A 16,252-nucleotide genomic window follows, 5' to 3' on the forward strand; every position below is an offset into this window, starting at 1 on the left:
AGACGGACGAGCAGCCTCTCCGAACAAGCTGCCGTCCGTCACCCACACCCCCCCGCTGGGTGACCGAGCTCCCCTGCGCGTGCCCCGTGCCCCGTGTGCCATTTGCCGACCACACCTCTGCGCCTGGCACGGACCATCCGTTCTCTCAGACTCTGTGACGGCTCTTCTAGGTGAGGGGACTGGCTTGGTGGCTCAGTGACAGAGACCAGGGGCAGTCAGACCCCGGCCCCTTCCCTCCTGTGCAGGGGACCCAAGGCCTGTTGTCAGGAAGCAGCTGTCAGGGAGGGTGTGGGGGTGCTCCCACAGGCCGGGAGCCTTGTGAGTGCTCTGGGAATGTCCTCAACTTCCTCCAGCCCGATTGTCTTCTCTGAGCAGGGCGCCTCGCGGCTGTCCACAGCACGGGTGGGCAGACCCGCGGGGAGATCTGATCGCTGCCCTGCAGAGGCCCAGAGACACCTGCCAGGTGGGGCCGGGCTTCGTGCAGAGGACAGGAGCTGCCCAGACGATCCTGCCCGAGAGCAGGGGTGGCGACAGTCAAGGGCGGGTCTTAGACCTGCCCTCGTCCCAGGGCCGATGAGGGAGGTGGTGCCCACCCCTCCCCCCATGGGAGCCTGGGTCTCCAACCCCCCATCTCACATCTTTTGCCCAAGATACAGGCAGGGGTGAGCAGGGAGCCCCCACTGACCCCCCGAGCTCACCTAGGAAAAAAAGCTTAAATCCACCCTCCAGACTGTCCTGGGCACGATGGGATGGGGGCTGGGACTCTGCACCCAGGGACCTGGCCAGGCTGGGGGTCTGTAGCTCCCTGCCCTGTGGAGCCGTGGCTTCCCTTGGCTGCCAGGTACCCGAGCACCGCCTTGCTGGCCCCACCAGATGGTGTCGGCCTCAGCACCACGCCCCGCTGGCCCCTGGCTCACAGCTTCTGGACGGCTGCAGACAGAACCCATGAACCGGCAGCTTGGGTGGGAACGGCGGGGCTGGGCTCTGGCCAGCAGCCAGCGTCTGCATCCCGGCGGCCTTGGTGGCAGGGTAAGAGGTGGTACTCTGGCTGGACCGTGTCACCTGTGGGGTCCCCAGGGCCGTCATGCTCTGGGAAGGAGCTTCGAGCTGGCCAAGCTGGCCCCCAGCCCGCTTCAAGGCTCCCGGGATGGGCAGTCCCCCGGCGGCTCACTCCCCTGACCTTGACCTCGTGCCCTTCCAGGCCAGCAGCCCAGGTGCCCCAGGCTGCCGGCTTCTCGCTCTGCCTGGGTTTCCGGCCTTCAGATGGGGTGGGTGCTGGGAGACAGACCAGACGGGGGTGAGGAGAGCCTCGCCTGGGCAGTGAGGGTGGGGTCGGCTATCAGCCCCCCTCCCCCAGCGCTGCCCTCCTCCGGGGCGGGGGGGGGGGGGCAAGCAGAGAGCTCCCCCAAAAGGGTGTGACATCTCCCAGCAGGGCCCAGCATGGGCGGCCCTGCCCAGACACCCTTCCAGAGTCCCAGGGGCCTGGGGGACCGCTTGTTCCGTGGGGTTCTGAAACAGAAGCAGAACCGTGCTGGCACCCGAGTGGGGCCCGAGGAACGGAAGCCTGGGTTGTGGCTGGACCTGCTCCGCCCGGAGCCCCCGGCCTCCATCAGCCAGGTGACTGGTTCACGCTCGGAAGCACTGGCGTGCCTCTGTCAAGTCCAGAAGCCTCTCCTGTTCCCCTAGCCAGGACCGACTGCCCCTCAAGAGTCCCCAGGGGCAGAGGGAGGCCGCTGAGCCCGAGCTGGCAGAACGTGGGTGTCTCGGGTAGGGAACACCACCTCCCTTTATACCTGGCGAGGCCCCCAGAACGCACCAATCTCACTGGAGACTAAGGGGCAGAGCCCCATGGCGGGGCCTTGGCAAACCCCACTGCCAGTGAGAGTCTCTGGTCCCCGCCTCTCAGGCGGGGGGGGGGGGGGGGGGAGGGGGGGGGCCTGGCCTTCCTTCCCGGCAACCCCAGCAACCCCCTCAGGACGGTGGGGTGGAGGAGGGAGGAGGAGGCAGGACGCAGGGCCAGAGGCCCGCAAAGGGACCCTCGCTCAGGCCAGGAGCTGCTCTCGGCCCCTCCCCCACACCAGACCCAGATGGAACCCCCTGCCGGTGAGTGGGAGATGGTCCCGCCTCCAGGGAACCCTCGCCTGCGTCACAAAGGAGGCCCGGAAGCCTCAGTGGAACCCCACCTGAAGTCACTGCTCTCCAGCCCTGGGAGCCCTCCCACCTGGCCCCAGCTCACGGGAGCTCTAGGCCAGCCCGACCCAGCCTTCTGAGACCTGCCCGTGGGACGCGGCCGCCCCCGAGTGACCTGAAGGCGAGCCGAGGGAGGGGGCCTGCCTGCCAGGGCCGGCTTTCCTGGGCAGCACGGAGGGAGCACCTTAGCAGCACCCAGCCCGTCTCCCAGGGGCCGGGCAGAGCATTCTGTGAGCACGCCCACACCGTTCCCCTCCGACGAGCCCCATTTCCTTGGCTGGCCACCATAGCCCAGAGAGGCCTGCTCTGATTCCCCAGCACTTGGCTTTGCCCTTAGCCCTCAATATGAAAGTGTGTGCGCACTTTTCTGCCAAACCGAGTTCCTGGAAGCGAGCGACACAGAAGGAGAGAACGCATTCACTGGTTCTGATCTAAGACAAAAGCCATTGGAGAGGCCGGAGCCACAGACCCAGCCAAGGCTCGGACCCGTCCAGCCGAACCTTCATTCATCGTTCAGCGGACGTTGGTTGATGCCTCTGGGGTCGTGGGTACCAGAGTGGGTGCTGGGGACCCAGGCAGACGGAGCCCCGCGCCCCCATGGTGCCGACATTTCCCATGGGGAGGGGGACCATGGAAACAGAAGTCAGGGGCATCGAGCCTGAATCGCACATCTGGTGGCAAAACAGAAATCAGGTCCGGGGGTCAGGCTGGTGAAGACGGACCCAGGGAAGGCTCCACTGGGAAGATGGCCTTGAGCAGGGGCTTTTCGGGGAGTGAGGGGGCGGGGGGAGGGTCTGGGGGAAGGGCAAAGCCTCCGAGGAGGGGTCTGCCGGGCGCTGAGGGCGGAGGACCATATCGGGTGCGCAGAGAGGTGACGGGGGGCTGCGGAGGGTGCTGAGATCAGTGCAGGCCTGGCTTCTCTCCATTTGGGTCATGGAGCGGGTGAGGCCCGGGGAGAGTAAGACCCGCCTAGGACTACCCACCACTCCCCCGCCCCCGCCCAGAGCGGGAGACAGAACTCAGGCAGACCCCTGGGCATTGGCAGGTAGGGACACCTGCGCCAGCCCCAGCGTGTCTCAGCAGCCGCGCTTGCCCGCCCACGGGCCCGACTGGCATTGTCTTCCTCAGGCTTTTCCCGAACGCGCGGCCCTGCCCGGTGCAGCGTGGGCGCTGGTGCAGGGCTCGGCTGTGTCACGGTGTTTGAGGACCGGGAGTCTGACGCACAGGCCAGCGGCCAGCTGTTCCCAGCTGCACAGCCGTCCCAGGGGCAGGGCTGTGCGCGCCAGCAAAGAGGGGCGTGTGCACACCCACTTGCCAAAGGGAGCGCAGACCTCAGAGCCCTCGGGGTCTGCTGTCCCCGCCTGTCCCCAGGCAGCGCGCCCTCTCCTGTCTGCCACAGCCCTGACGGTCCTCCACCGCTGCCCACCCCTGGAGTGGCGGGGGCAGGGGAGGGTGGGGAAGGGGGACACAGGGATGCACGCCGGCCAGGTGGCTGCTGGGGCTGGCCTTCACGGTCACTGCCTGCGTGGGCAGCCGTCCTTCTGGTCTCCCCAGGGTCCACTCCTGGGCTCCGGGCAGGAAAGGTGGGCAGGAAGCCCAGTGGCCCACGCCACCTCCCAGAGGGTTTTCGGGGTCCGTAGCTCCAGGACCCCCTCCCCAGCCCCGGGCACTAGGGCCCCAGGCCGGCTCCGCTGCCCTAGCCCCTTGGCAAGCATGGGGAGCTGGGCCCGCTGGGTCCCTAGTGCCCACCCCCAGCTGTGAGCAGAGCGGTCCCTGGACGACCCCTGCTGGAGAGCAGGCTGGGAGAAGCCGACCTTGGGGAGAGGTTGCCACCATGGCCCGCGGGCCGCACCGTCCCCGCCCCCCACCGGCGCCTCGGGCCCTCAGAGACTCTGGCCTGGGGAGACCGGCTAGCGAGACACAGGCCGAGAGCCGGCTGCGGACCGGGCGGTGGGGACAGGAGCCCGGTGTCCTGAAGGGACCGGCACCAGCCTCCCAGCCTCAGGCAGGGCCCCAGGGGCCCTACGCGCGGCTCCCCACCCTGGCCGGACACACAGCCCTCGCCCTTGGCCTTGGCCTTTCTCAGCTGTGCACTTTCCCCCGTCTAGAGACTTGGCGATGGGGAAGCCCGAGAGCCCCGTAGGGATGGTGGAGGTTGCCGGCTGGTCGGGACAGAAGCGCCCGGGCCTCCTGGAGGGGGGGCTGCTGCTGCTGCTGCTGCTGAGTGTCGCCCTGGTGGCCCTGGGCCTCCTCTACGCCGCCCGCGGCGGAGGTGAGTGAAGGCGCCCCCCGCCCACCCACCCCGATGCGCCAGTCTTGTCGACGGGGCAGGCGGGGGCCCAGGGTCCGCACCTGGCACTAACCTGCGGGGCGCCGGCGGCCCCTTCCAGAAGGCTCTGCCCGGGGCCGGCCGCCCCAGCCGGTTCCGCAGGCTCCGCGCAGCCCCCTCCCTTCCCGCACTGCGGTCCCAGCCGGCAGGTGGCGGGAGCCGCGCTCTTCCCCTGCGCTCACCTGTGTCTCACGGAGGCGGCTGCCATCCTTCTCCCCCGCCCTGCAGAAGCCGTGACCCCCAGACAGGCTCCCCTGGGTGCAAGACGGTGGGAGGGGTCAGACCGGGCTCCCGGGGGTGCAGCCGGGGCTGCTGCGCAAGGACACTCCTCTCCTGGTTCCCCCTCCGCGTGGATAGGGAGGGGCTGTCCCCGGCTTGGGTGGGGGGCCTGGCGGGGGTGGGGCTCACGTGTCTGCACCTGGGCTGCACCCTGCTGCTCACAGGCGCCACCCCAGCCCGGATGTGGGTGCTGACCCCCCACCCCCACCCCCAGGGCAGCGGGCGCGGGACTCCGGAGAGGGGCTCACAGTAGGGCATCACGGCCTTTGTCACCGGAACGACACTGGCCCGGCCCTGGCCCCGTGCACCGCAGGGAACCAGCCATCCTTTGCTAGACGAGGCTATTTCCGGGGACCAGAAGTGGGCGCAGCCTGTGGATGTGATGGGCGTCCCAGCCCAGCGCTGCTCCCAGCCTGTCCGGGCACCCGGAGGGCCCCTGCCAGCTGCTCTGGTCTCTGGCCCCTCTGGGACCCCCGCCAGGGTGGGGGCACTGCCAGCTCCAGGGGCAGGAGCCTCTGGCTGCACAGAGAGCCCTGGGGAGCCCAGACCTCGAGGAGCCTAGTTCGGGGCTCGCTGGGCTGGAAACACCTGGTTCAGAGGCTTCCAGAGGACGGGACTGTCCCCCCGGCCCCCACCCCCCAGCTGATCTCGGCCTCAGGCCCTCTGAGTCCGCGGAAGAATTTACATGCAGTGTTACTGTGTATTTCCCAGTGCTTTCTCATTTCCACGATGATTTTTTTTCTTGGATTCCTGAGTTATTTCGAATTTTTTTTTTCTTTTTAATTTCCAGACGCACGGAGATTTGGCCAGTTACCTTTTCTCACTGGCTTCTCACTTAACTGCATTGTGGTCAGAAACCAGGGTTTACGCGGTGCTGATTCTTGGGTGTTTGCTGAGGCCCGCTTTGGGACTGCCACGTGGTCAGTTTTGCAAATAATCCACGCGTGTTCGTGGAAGACACCCAATCACTAACTGTTAGATGAAATTGGAGATACAGATATATCCACACCAATCGAATCTTCTATATATTTGGGTTTTTTTTTAATTTTCTTGTGTGAAATCTTGCACTAGAGAACCGCCAGTTTTCCTCGTATTTATGCCAAGTATTAATTTGTCTGTTTTAAGCCTACGTTATTATGTGAAGACAAGGTTAGAAATTGTGTCTTCACACAGCCTATCATTGCACAGTGACACCTTCTATCTTAATGTCTTTTGCCTCACGTTCTGTTCTGTGCGATGTGCATATAACCACTCGGCCCATTTTCTTCCATTCTTTCTCTGTCAGACCTTTTGTGTCTTTCGCCTTCGATGTGTCTCTTGCAACCGTATGAATCTGGATTGGATTGGGGTCTTTGTCTCTTACCCGGAGAATTGAGTCTTACTGGCCTTCGTTATGGTTGCCGTCCGCCTTCTTTTGGGTGGCTCTGTTATTTTTTCCTCCTCTATTTTCCCTCCGCTAGCGTGCAGGTTTTCGATCATCACTGTCCATTTAGGGGTTCTCGTTGATTTTTTGTTTGGACAGTTGTCTTAAAAGTTACGGACAAGTGTTTTTTGGGAAATCACACGCGTTTTTATAGAAATTACAGTAGGAGATGAAGCCCCACGTCCGCGGTCCTGCCCCTCCTGTAATCCTGCTCCTACGAAGCAGCCACATTCACTTTCCAGCACGGAAGCCAGCAAACTCTGGCCCGGGTTTTGTAAATAAAGTTTTATTGGAACACAGCTGTGCCCACTCATTTATATATTGTCTGTGGATGTTTTCCTGCTACAAGAGCTAAGTTGAATTGGTCAGACAGAGTCTGTGTGTGGCCCACAAAGCCTAAAATATTTATTGCCCGGCCCCTGACAGGAAAATATTGGTAACCCTTGGACTGAGGTGGCTTTCCGTATCTAAACCTTGACTTTGAACCTCTTTTACTGTCAGTGTTGGGTCGTGAGGAGGCTTTATAAGCTTGTGGTTAATGCCCAGGCATGGCGAGGTGTGCCGGCCCCGCCCCCAGATCCTATTGTGTGACCTTGGCAGGTTTCTTCCGTGCCTCTGTGCCTCAGTTTCTCCGTCTGTGAAATGGAACATAACATAGTACACACACAAGAGGCTTACTTGAGGGCCCATGATTTAATGCATCAGTAACACTTAGAAAAATGCCTGCGTCTGTCATGGCGTTCGTGAGCAGATTTAATGGCAAAATAGCCGATTTGTCACTTACCCACTACCAGTATGGTTATCGACGTGCCGAAGGGAAGGCAGATTCAGCTCCCTACACAACCCAGACCCTGCCCTCGCAATACAGACGTGTCCGTGCTTTGTGGTAAAGACTGAGGGTCGTACACAGCTGAGCTATAAAGAAAAGTTGGGTCGCGTCTCCTCTCTTTGCCATTATCTGGTTTCCTTGTCATTAATAGCTACCTCGTTCCAGAGGCTTCCTTTTTTTCGGTCACATTATTTCATTACCAGCCCGTCTGCCTCTCAGATGTCACCCTCTTGGTCCTAAGATAGATTTTCGTGGATTGCGGGATGGGGCTTGAGTACCCAGTACTGATGGTTCCCCAACAGTGAATCACTTTGGTGTGAGTCCCTTCAAAATGACATTTCTAGGGGCGCCTGGGTGGCTCAGTCGGTTGAGCGTCCGACTTTGGCTCAAGTCGTGATCTCGCGGTTCGTGGGGTCGAGCCCCGCGTCGGGCTCTGTGCTGACAGCTCGGAGCCTGGAGCCTGTTTCTGATTCTGTGTCTCCCTCTCTCTCGGCCCCTCCCCCGCTCATGCTCTGTCTCTCTCAAAATTAAATAAACATTTTTTTGAAAATGACATTTCTAAATCTGCAAGTTCTGTTCCCAACCTCTCTGATCTTTCCTCCAAAGAGTTTTTCAATGCAGCTCAAGGAGCTACACCTGCGGTCTCCTGCACGAAAAGGTCCTTCGGACAGTTTGTAAACTGAGACGCAGCTGGCTCACTCCGCCTGGCCTCAGGTTCCGCTCCTTCAACAAGAGGCCAGATCGCTGGGGTCCTGTTCATGTCGAGGAAAGCCAACGAATCTGTCATTCTGCGTTCCACGTATCAATTATTAGGTGGTTATGAGGCGTGGTAATACGGTTTGAGCCTACACAAATATAAGGTATACATACAGTTATCTTTCCAGAATCCCATGGATCCCGGGTCTGGGGGAGCCTTGCCAGGCTCGCTTACTTGTTTTTGTTGTAAAAAGAAAAGCCATTCCGGAGTTCTCCGTTCTTTTTTCTTTCCGGCTCGACCCATTTTCCTCCTTCCTGGAGACCCTCCGTCAGGATTTATCCTAGGCAGGTGTGCTGGAAATGGACTTCCTCAGCTTCTGCTTCTCTGAAAAAGCCTTTCTTTCCTCTGCGTGTTGAAAGATTTTTATCTCTGAGTAGAGAATCCTCGGTTGACCGTTGGGTTTTTCCCTCAGTCACTCGGTTGCCTTCTGGCTCAGACGGCTGCTGCGGGAAAGGCCGCCATGACTCCCGTCTCTGTTGTTTCCATCTGTAATGTTTCTCCTTTTTCTGTTGCCCTAGAGATTTTTCTCTCTGACCTCGGCTGCGGTGTGGCCGGGGGAAGCGCGTGCGCGTTTCAGTATTTTAGGATTCGTGCTGCGTGTGTCCTTTGGAATCTGGGAGTTCTTTGGAATTTCTTCGACTCATTTTGGGAAACTCTCAGCCATTATCTTTTCAAATATTTCTTCTGACCCCTTTCTCTCTCTCTCTCTCTCTTCTTCTCTTGACGGTTTGATGCTGTCCCGCAATACTTGGATGGCCTGTTCAGTGTTTCTCACCCTTTTAGTCTTTGTGCTGCGGTTTAAAGAGTCTGACCCGAATTAGTCTCCACGTTCGCTGCCTCTTTCCTCGGCTGGATCCAGCGTGCTGGGCAGCCAGTCAGGAAAATCCTCCACCTGTAATAATATGCTTTTTATTTCTGATATTTCCACATGACTCCTTTTTTATAGTTTCTATCTCTGCTGAAATGTCGTATCTGTTCAAGCATGCCGTCCTCCTTTTTCGTTCAATCCTTTAACGTATCACCCGTAGTTGTGTTAAAGTTCAGCTCTGATGATGCCAGCATTTGGGCACTCTCTGAATCTAGTTCTTTGGTTTTTTTTTTTTTTCAGTTTTTTTTTAAGTGTTTATTTACTATTGAAAGAGAGTCAGAGCATGAGCAGGGGAGGGGCAGAGGGAGACACAGAATCCGAAGCAGCTCCAGGCTCCGAGCTGTCAGCACAGAGCCCGACCAGGGGCTCGAACTCACAAATGGCGAGATCACGACCTGAGCCGAAGTCAAGAGTCGGGGGCTCAACCAGCCGAGCCCCGCAGGCGCCCCTCTGTGAATCGAGTTCAGCCGATTATTTGGTAGCAGCGGACCGCTCGACCGCCTTTCTGGCTTTTGCCTGTGTGTGTCTCACGCACCTTCGCCGAATCCTGAATACCACGTGGGGAAGAGTAGAGACTGAGGCACATCGTGTTTGTGGCTGGAAACAGGGACATGTGTCCTGCCAGTCTGTTGGTGTGTGGGCTCGACTCATCTCGTCAGGAGTCACCCTCGGGGGCGCCTCGGATTCGAATTCCTCCAGCAACCGGCGGCCGTTACCTCCCGTCGTCCCCTCGGGCCTGCCTCAGCCTCACTGGCAGCGGCCCCCGGCTGCCTGTGACACAGAGGGGCCTCTCTCCGCGCCTCAGTCCCTCCACAAAGGGTAGGTGGTCAGTGCTCGGCTCGCGCCGGGGGGCACGCGATCCCTGATGCACCGGCCACGTCTGGTCTTCAGCCGCCCTGAGCCCTGGACCGGAGCATCCCTGTGCTGGTCCCCTCGTCCACCAAATTTTGCTCCACCCCTGAGTTTCCCGCCCTTGCTCTAGAGGCAGCAGACGTCAGCTTGATGTCATGCTAAGATCCTGGGGCCACAGGGGGCTCCTGTCCCTGTCCCACGGGCAGAGGATTTTTGGTTCGGACCCTCCTCCAGACCGGTGGGCTTTTGCCTGACCCCTGGAGGTGAGAGCTTTACTGCCTTTTCCCCAGCGGCTCAGGCCCTTGTTCCCAACGAGAGGAAGGCGCGGGCAAGCAGGGGAACCTGGTGCGTGTGCCTCAGCGGAAGCGGCTGACGTCTGGCCTGGGCCCCTGAGGGGGCTCTCTCTGGCCTTCTGATGGCTGCCCCCGGTGTCTCGCGTCAGCACCTGCCGAAGACCCCCGGCTAGAACACGCGAGCGAGGCAGTGTTCCCTCCCGGCTGTTCCCAACCAGCGAGCCAACGCGCGGGTGGCCTCTAAGAACGCGCGAAGATTGCGCCTCCCTCCGTCCCTCTTACCCACTTGGGTGGTGACCAGTCTCACTCCTGGGTCCCGTCAGAGGGCGGACGCTGTCGTCCCTCCTTGGAGGGGCTCCTCGTGCTCTGAAACTGTTTCCCGAGTTGCTCTCTGACCCCAGGCCCTAGACGGGGCTCTCGAGAAGCTGTGACGTCTGCGGACGATCTAGACTTCTCTTGTTAACGTTAGGAAGGGCAGGGTACTGTCGTGGCTGCTGACGTTCCAAGCAGGAAGCAGACCCCTGCTACCTCAGACGTGCGTGTGCCTGGTTAGCTAGTGAGGCGGTCAGCTGACGGACACCTCCGTCCCATGCTTCCCGACACGCAAGGATTTAGAGCCGTTCGAGTCTCTCCCGTGCCGGCTCCGTGTGGTCGCGGGCAAGACTCGGTTCTCTCTCACTCTGGTCTCTCACGGAGGCAGCGTTAGTGAATACAGCCGGGTTCACTGGGCTCATCGCACACCCCGCGAGCTTTCTTCGTCCTCCCGTCTCCCGGCTCAGGATGTCCTTTCGAAATCATCTTTCTTCTCTCCAAACCACGTGCTTCCGGAGCCTCCTATTCAAGGTGTGGGTTGTGGGCCAGGGGCTGGCAGCCTCACCCGCCTCTTCTCAGGAGCTGGGCCCCACCCTGATGACTTCATTCAACCTTTATCACCTCCTCGGGCAGGCCCACCGGGAGCCAGGACCTCGGCCTGTGAACTGGGGTGAAGCCACGTTCGGTCCACAATAGGCCTCCACCTCTGTGCTGTGATGCACACTTGAGGCCCTTCTTGTGACCAAGCAAGTGTGGGGAGCGCCGCGGTAACAATTTTTCCGCGGTAGGGACGCCTGGGTGGCTCAGTCGGTTAAACATCTGATTCCCGGTTTTGGCTCAGGTCACGATCCCAGGGTTATAGGATCGAGCCCTGCGATGGGCTCCATGTTGAGCTTGGAGCCTGCTTGTGACTCTCTCTCTCTCTCTCTCTCTCTCTCTCTCTCTCAGTCTCTCTCTCCCTCCCCCCACCTTTGCCCATCCTTCAGTGGTAGTTTGATGAGACAAATCTGGACCCCGTTCTCCCTCGATGGCTTAAAGATTTAGTCTCGTGGTCTCCTGGCTTCTGTAGTCGCTGTGCAGAAATCTGGGCCCGTCTAACTGTGGTTCTTTGTCGGGTGAACGTTCTTTCCCTCCGAGCTGTGTTTCCTTTGTCTCTGGTATCTTCTCACTTTTACCATGAGGCATCTGGCTGCGAACACTTGTTTTGTTTATTCTGCTTTGGGTAGGTCGTGATTCCCGGATCTCCGCATCAATACCGTGTATTCGTTGTGGGAAGTCGTGCACTATCTTCCTGAACGCTGTGTCTCCCTCATGACCTCTCTTCTCCCGCTCTAAGACTCTGATTACGCGTGTCCTCAGTCCTCCTCGCTCTATCCTCCGAGTGTCTCTGGGAAGGTTCCGTCTCTTTGTCCTGCCTCCTGGGTAAATTCTTTTGGACTATATTCCAACTCACTAACCCTCTCTTCACCTGTGTTAGATCTGCAGAAATTCTCCCCCAATTAGCCTGCAATGACTCGGAATACATACCCTTTAGGACGCTGCCTTCCCTTGGGTGTGAATTAAAATGTTGGCTGCATTTTGCAGAATGTTGATTCTCCAAAAACATATCTGAATATGCCTGTACCTGCGGTGCAGTAAAGATTCCGTGGAACCCCGGAATTTGTGACATGTTGTCACTTGGGTTTCAATTAGCAAAATAAACAGTGCAGCCCGGAGGAAAAAATCCAGAAATGTGATCTTGGCAACCACGTTCTTTCGTGTTTCTAGAATTTACGATTTATTCTTTCACGGACCGATTCTTTTTAAATGTTTCTTGCCCTTGTTTTTAGTGTTTTCTTTTACTTCTCCAAACATACTCGCAGGCGTTTCTGCATCAGCCGGGTTATTGCTTCCTCACAAACTGCCCTGGTGCTCGGGGGTTAGAATAACGTTCGTCCGTTGGGACGCGCACACAGGCGCAGAGCCATGGCCGAGTCGGCCCACCCAGGCTGGACTCTGTTCAGCACCGCCCCCCTCCGGGGGGTCCTCGCACCCCCTACGAGGACCAGCAGGCGGGCCTGGGCAGAGTGGAGGAGGACGGCTTGGAGCCCCCAGGCCCCCTAGGGCCTGGGCTCAGGACCGGAGTGGGCATCCTTTCCACCACATTCTGTCGGCCCAAGCAAGCCACGGGGCCAGCCCGCAGACGAGCGGGAGAAAACGTCCTCCGGCAACAGCATGGGGGCAGGGAGGAGTCGAGACTGGGGGCCCGTGAGGCCGCAGACACTTGGGATCGGAGAATCCCAGAACACAAAATCCTTGGGGTTCACGGTTCTGCCATGTGCTGGTCACACCCGTGGAAGCTTCTCGCCGCGTTGGAGTGAATCCGTGCCCGCGCTGGCTTTACCTGCGGGGACCCTGTGTCTCTTGGGCCAGGAAGTTTGCCTCCAGAGAAGGCTTGTTGTTTGTTTCCATCAGGCACCTGGGGAGGCCACCTGCTTAAAAACGCACGTCTCAGCTTGAGCTTTCCTTGGCCACACGGTCAAGCTCACACGCGCACCTGCCTGACGACCAGCCCGTGCTCATTCTCCAGGGAGGAAGGCTGTTTTCCACCCTCTGAGATTCCTGTGGCCTTTTTTTCCAGAGAGAGAGAGACACGGGACGTGGTGACAGTGGTGACAGACAGAGAGAGGGAATATGAATCATCCAAATCAAGGCCGACCTGTGTTATTTTTTTTAATGTTTATTTTGTGAGGGCAAGAGAGTGGGGGAGGGGCAGAGAGAGAGAGGCAGGAGGAGGACGGAGGATCTGGAACAGGCTCTGCGCTCTCAGCACAGATGCGGGGCTCGAACCCACGAGCCGCGAGGTCGTGACGTGAGCCGAGGTCGGACGCTTAACCGACCGAGCCGCCCAGGCGCCCCGTTTGCCAATGACTGTTAAGTAGGTCTACACTTTCTCCAGGTTTCCTCTGTTCCTCCCTCGTGTCCTGTTCTGTCCCAGGATCCTACGGGATGCCACGGAGCATCATTCATCAAATCTCCGTAGGCGACTCTCAGCTGTGATGGTTTGTCAGACTTCCCTTGTTTTTATGATCTGGACAGTTTTTTTGTTTTGTTTTGTTTTGTTTTGTTTTTTAATTTTTATTTATTTATTTATTTATTTTTGGGACAGAGAGAGACAGAGCATGAACGGGGGAGGGGCAGAGAGAGAGGGAGACACAGAATCGGAAACAGGCTCCGGGCTCCGAGCCATCAGCCCAGAGCCCGACGCGGGGCTCGAACTCACGGACCGCGAGATCGTGACCTGGCTGAAGACGGACGCTTAACCGACTGCGCCACCCAGGCGCCCCTGATCTGGACAGTTTCGAGGTGTCCTGGCCCCATATTTTGTAGAACGTCTCTCAGGCGGGACTCGTCACATGTTTTTCTCACGGTTGGATGTGTTTCGGGGAGGAAGGCCCATAAACGAAGGGTGCGTACTTACAATGACTCGTCACTGTCGTTGACCGTGACCACGTGGCTCCAGCATATAACGTTCGTCGGCTTTCTCCACCATAAAGTTACCTTTCCCCTCGCTTTCCATACTGTCCCCTTGGAAAGGAAGCCACCGTGGACAGCTCACGCCCAAGGGGCGGGGGGAGTTGGAATCCACATCTCTCCGGGCAGAGCACCTCCATAAACGATTTGGAGTTCTTCTGTATGGGGGGTTTTTCTATTCCCCCCATTTATGTATTTACTCGGTGATGTATTTATGTCGGCAGGGACTCATGTGGATTTTATACTTTGGACCACGATCCAGCACTAGTTCATTGTGTTCAAATCGCCCCAGCTTTGACCTTGGGGGCTCTGCCGTGGCTTTGGTGCTCCTCTGACAATCCCCCGTCACTGTGGCTTTGGGACTCTGGAGGGGGAGGGGAGCACCTCCTTCCTTTCTGGCCTTGTGAGATGTTCCAGGCCCGTCTTGTATGTTTTCTGCCCCCGTTAGAGAACCCAGCGTTTCTCCAAGGACCCCTGGCTCCCTTCACGGGGAGACGGTGTTAGAAGCCACGCTCGGGTTCCTAGATGTGAGCATGGCTGGCGGGTCATTGCTTCCGGCCGCTCTCAGCCGAGGGCGTGCTCAGCCCCGTGTGTGCACCGTCTGTGTCTATGTCGGGCTAAATACGAGCTTCCTTCCAGCCCCCTGCCCTTGCCGACCTGCCCTCCCCCTGCAGCGGTGAGGAGTCTGGACTCCTGCCCTCCCCTGCTTACTTAATCCCAATCGTGGTCTCAGAACTGCCAACCTGCATTCCCGTGGGGATCAATTTCACCGACTAGACTACACCGCCATGCTGACAGTCAGCTCCTTTTGCCTTTTTTGGTTTATTTTTGAGAGAGAGAGAGAGAGAGAGAGAGACAAAGCACAAGCTAGGGAGGGGCAGAGAGAGAGGGAGACGCAGAATCCGAAGCGGGCTCCAGGCTCCGAGCCTTCGACACAGAGCCCGACGCGGGGCTCCACCCCCACGAACCGCGAGATCGTGACCTGAGCCGAAGTGGGACGCTTCACCGACTGAGCCACCCAGGCGCCCCTCGCTTATTTCTTTTCATTGCTTCATAATAATTCCACTATGTGGCTGTAATACGGTTTATTTCTTCGTGACTCTGTGGCAGGACACCATGGTTGCAGAACCACAAACAAAAACACCCTCCGCACCTGCTGTAAAATTCACAGGCCGGCTTCCGTGTGGACGTGGGCTTTCCAACCACCTGGGGAAACACGTAGGAGTGGAATTGCGGGCTCGCCTTGTAAGGCTGCGTTTGGCTCTGTAAGAAGTTGCCAAGCCGGCTTTCGAGGTGGCTGCCCGCCCCCCCCGGGGGTTCTGCGGGCTCTCCTCTGCTCTGTTCTGTGTGTTTTGGGTCTCTCCCCTGCGCGTTGGCCCGGATAACTTCCCTTGACACAGATTGCTTCCAGTGCAGACTCAGCTTGTCGCGAAGCCCGCAAAACAGATTCTCCGCTTCGGTTCTTTCCGACCGTGTCCGTGTACCTGGGGATGCGCACCACGTATCTGTCTACACGGTTCCCATCTTTTGTACCAGATCCTTTAATCTCGTGATGCTAATCGCTGAAGACTCTGTCCGCTAACTCTGACCGCTGGTCCCCGGGGCCACTTCTTTGGACGCTGCTGGGTTTTTCTCGATGATGGGCCACGTTTGCCTGTATCTTCACGCACGGGGATTTCTCTCCGCTTTCCTTTCCCGCCCGTGCCCTCGGGGAGGCCCCGGAACAAGGACCTGGCCCGTGGGGGAGCGGCGTGGGACCCCGTCCCTCGCACCAGCCCCAGTGCTGGTGGCCTTACTGGCTCCTCCAGCCCGAAGCCCCCTTTGTGCAAGACCACCTTCCTCGCGCCGTGGCTCCCCAGGCGGTCATAGGTCCCTGTTGTCCAGGGAGGGCGCATGCCTTTCTGGAATTTGGTTCTGCGGGTTTCCTGTCCGCAGTTCTCGGATGGGTGTTTACAGACTCCCGCGACTCCTTCTCCCGGCAGGGGAGGGAACCACAGTCGCTTTCAACTTTCCGCGTCCTTATCAGAAGCAAAAATCCCTTCCCCTCCTCGTCATGTCTCTGGCCGGAGCTCAGATGGCCTTGTCCACTGTCACTGAGTGTCACTGAGGGTGTGGCCCTTTGGGGTCCGAGGTCCGGCTCTTGTCCCAAGGGTCTGGGCTAACGACCCTGACAAACCCCCTGGGGCAGCCATGCCTTCGTGCCCTCTCGCCACTGCATTTTTGCTTCTGATTAGCATCGCTGTCTTGTCCCCACGGGCCGGGGCTCCCTGAGGCAGGGCCCGTGCCGGACTCGTATCTGAACGCTCAGGGCCCGGCACCGGGGCAGGCTTGTCACGGTCGGCAAAGGTTGGACTCGTGGGTGCACAAACGGTGGGCACAAAGAGCGGCAGCCACAGGTGGGGGGAGAAACGCCCCCAACCCCACACTTCATAAGCGGGTCTTCCCATGGCCAGGGCCCCACGGAGCACCCGACACTCCGGGAGCTTTCCGCACCCTCTGCGGCCTCTGACCTGCGTGAGGTCCCTCTTTCCCGCCAGGTCTCCGTGCGCCTCCGTAGTGGGGACACTCGGCCACAAGCCAGCTCTGTAGGGGGCCAGGCCCAGCAGG

General features: G+C 59.2%; 1 protein-coding gene across 3 annotated transcripts in view; it reads left to right on the forward strand.

Moving 5' to 3' along the window:
- Positions 1-1,946: 1,946 nt before the first annotated feature.
- Positions 1,947-16,252, forward strand: part of MMEL1 (membrane metalloendopeptidase like 1) — a 31,643-nt gene continuing 17,337 nt past the window's right edge. For 2 of the 3 annotated variants that reach the window (XM_058719373.1, XM_058719375.1), the window contains exons 1-2: positions 1,948-2,311; positions 4,299-4,462. In XM_058719373.1, coding sequence (XP_058575356.1) covers positions 4,309-4,462 — 154 coding nt within the window. In that variant the 5' untranslated portion in view covers positions 1,948-2,311; positions 4,299-4,308. Of the gene's footprint in view, positions 2,312-4,298; positions 4,463-16,252 lie in introns of all 3 variants that reach the window. The other variant, XM_058719374.1, reaches the window with a different exon arrangement.

Source organism: Neofelis nebulosa, chromosome 2, assembly GCF_028018385.1.
Source record: "Neofelis nebulosa isolate mNeoNeb1 chromosome 2, mNeoNeb1.pri, whole genome shotgun sequence".
NCBI lineage: Eukaryota > Metazoa > Chordata > Mammalia > Carnivora > Felidae > Neofelis > Neofelis nebulosa.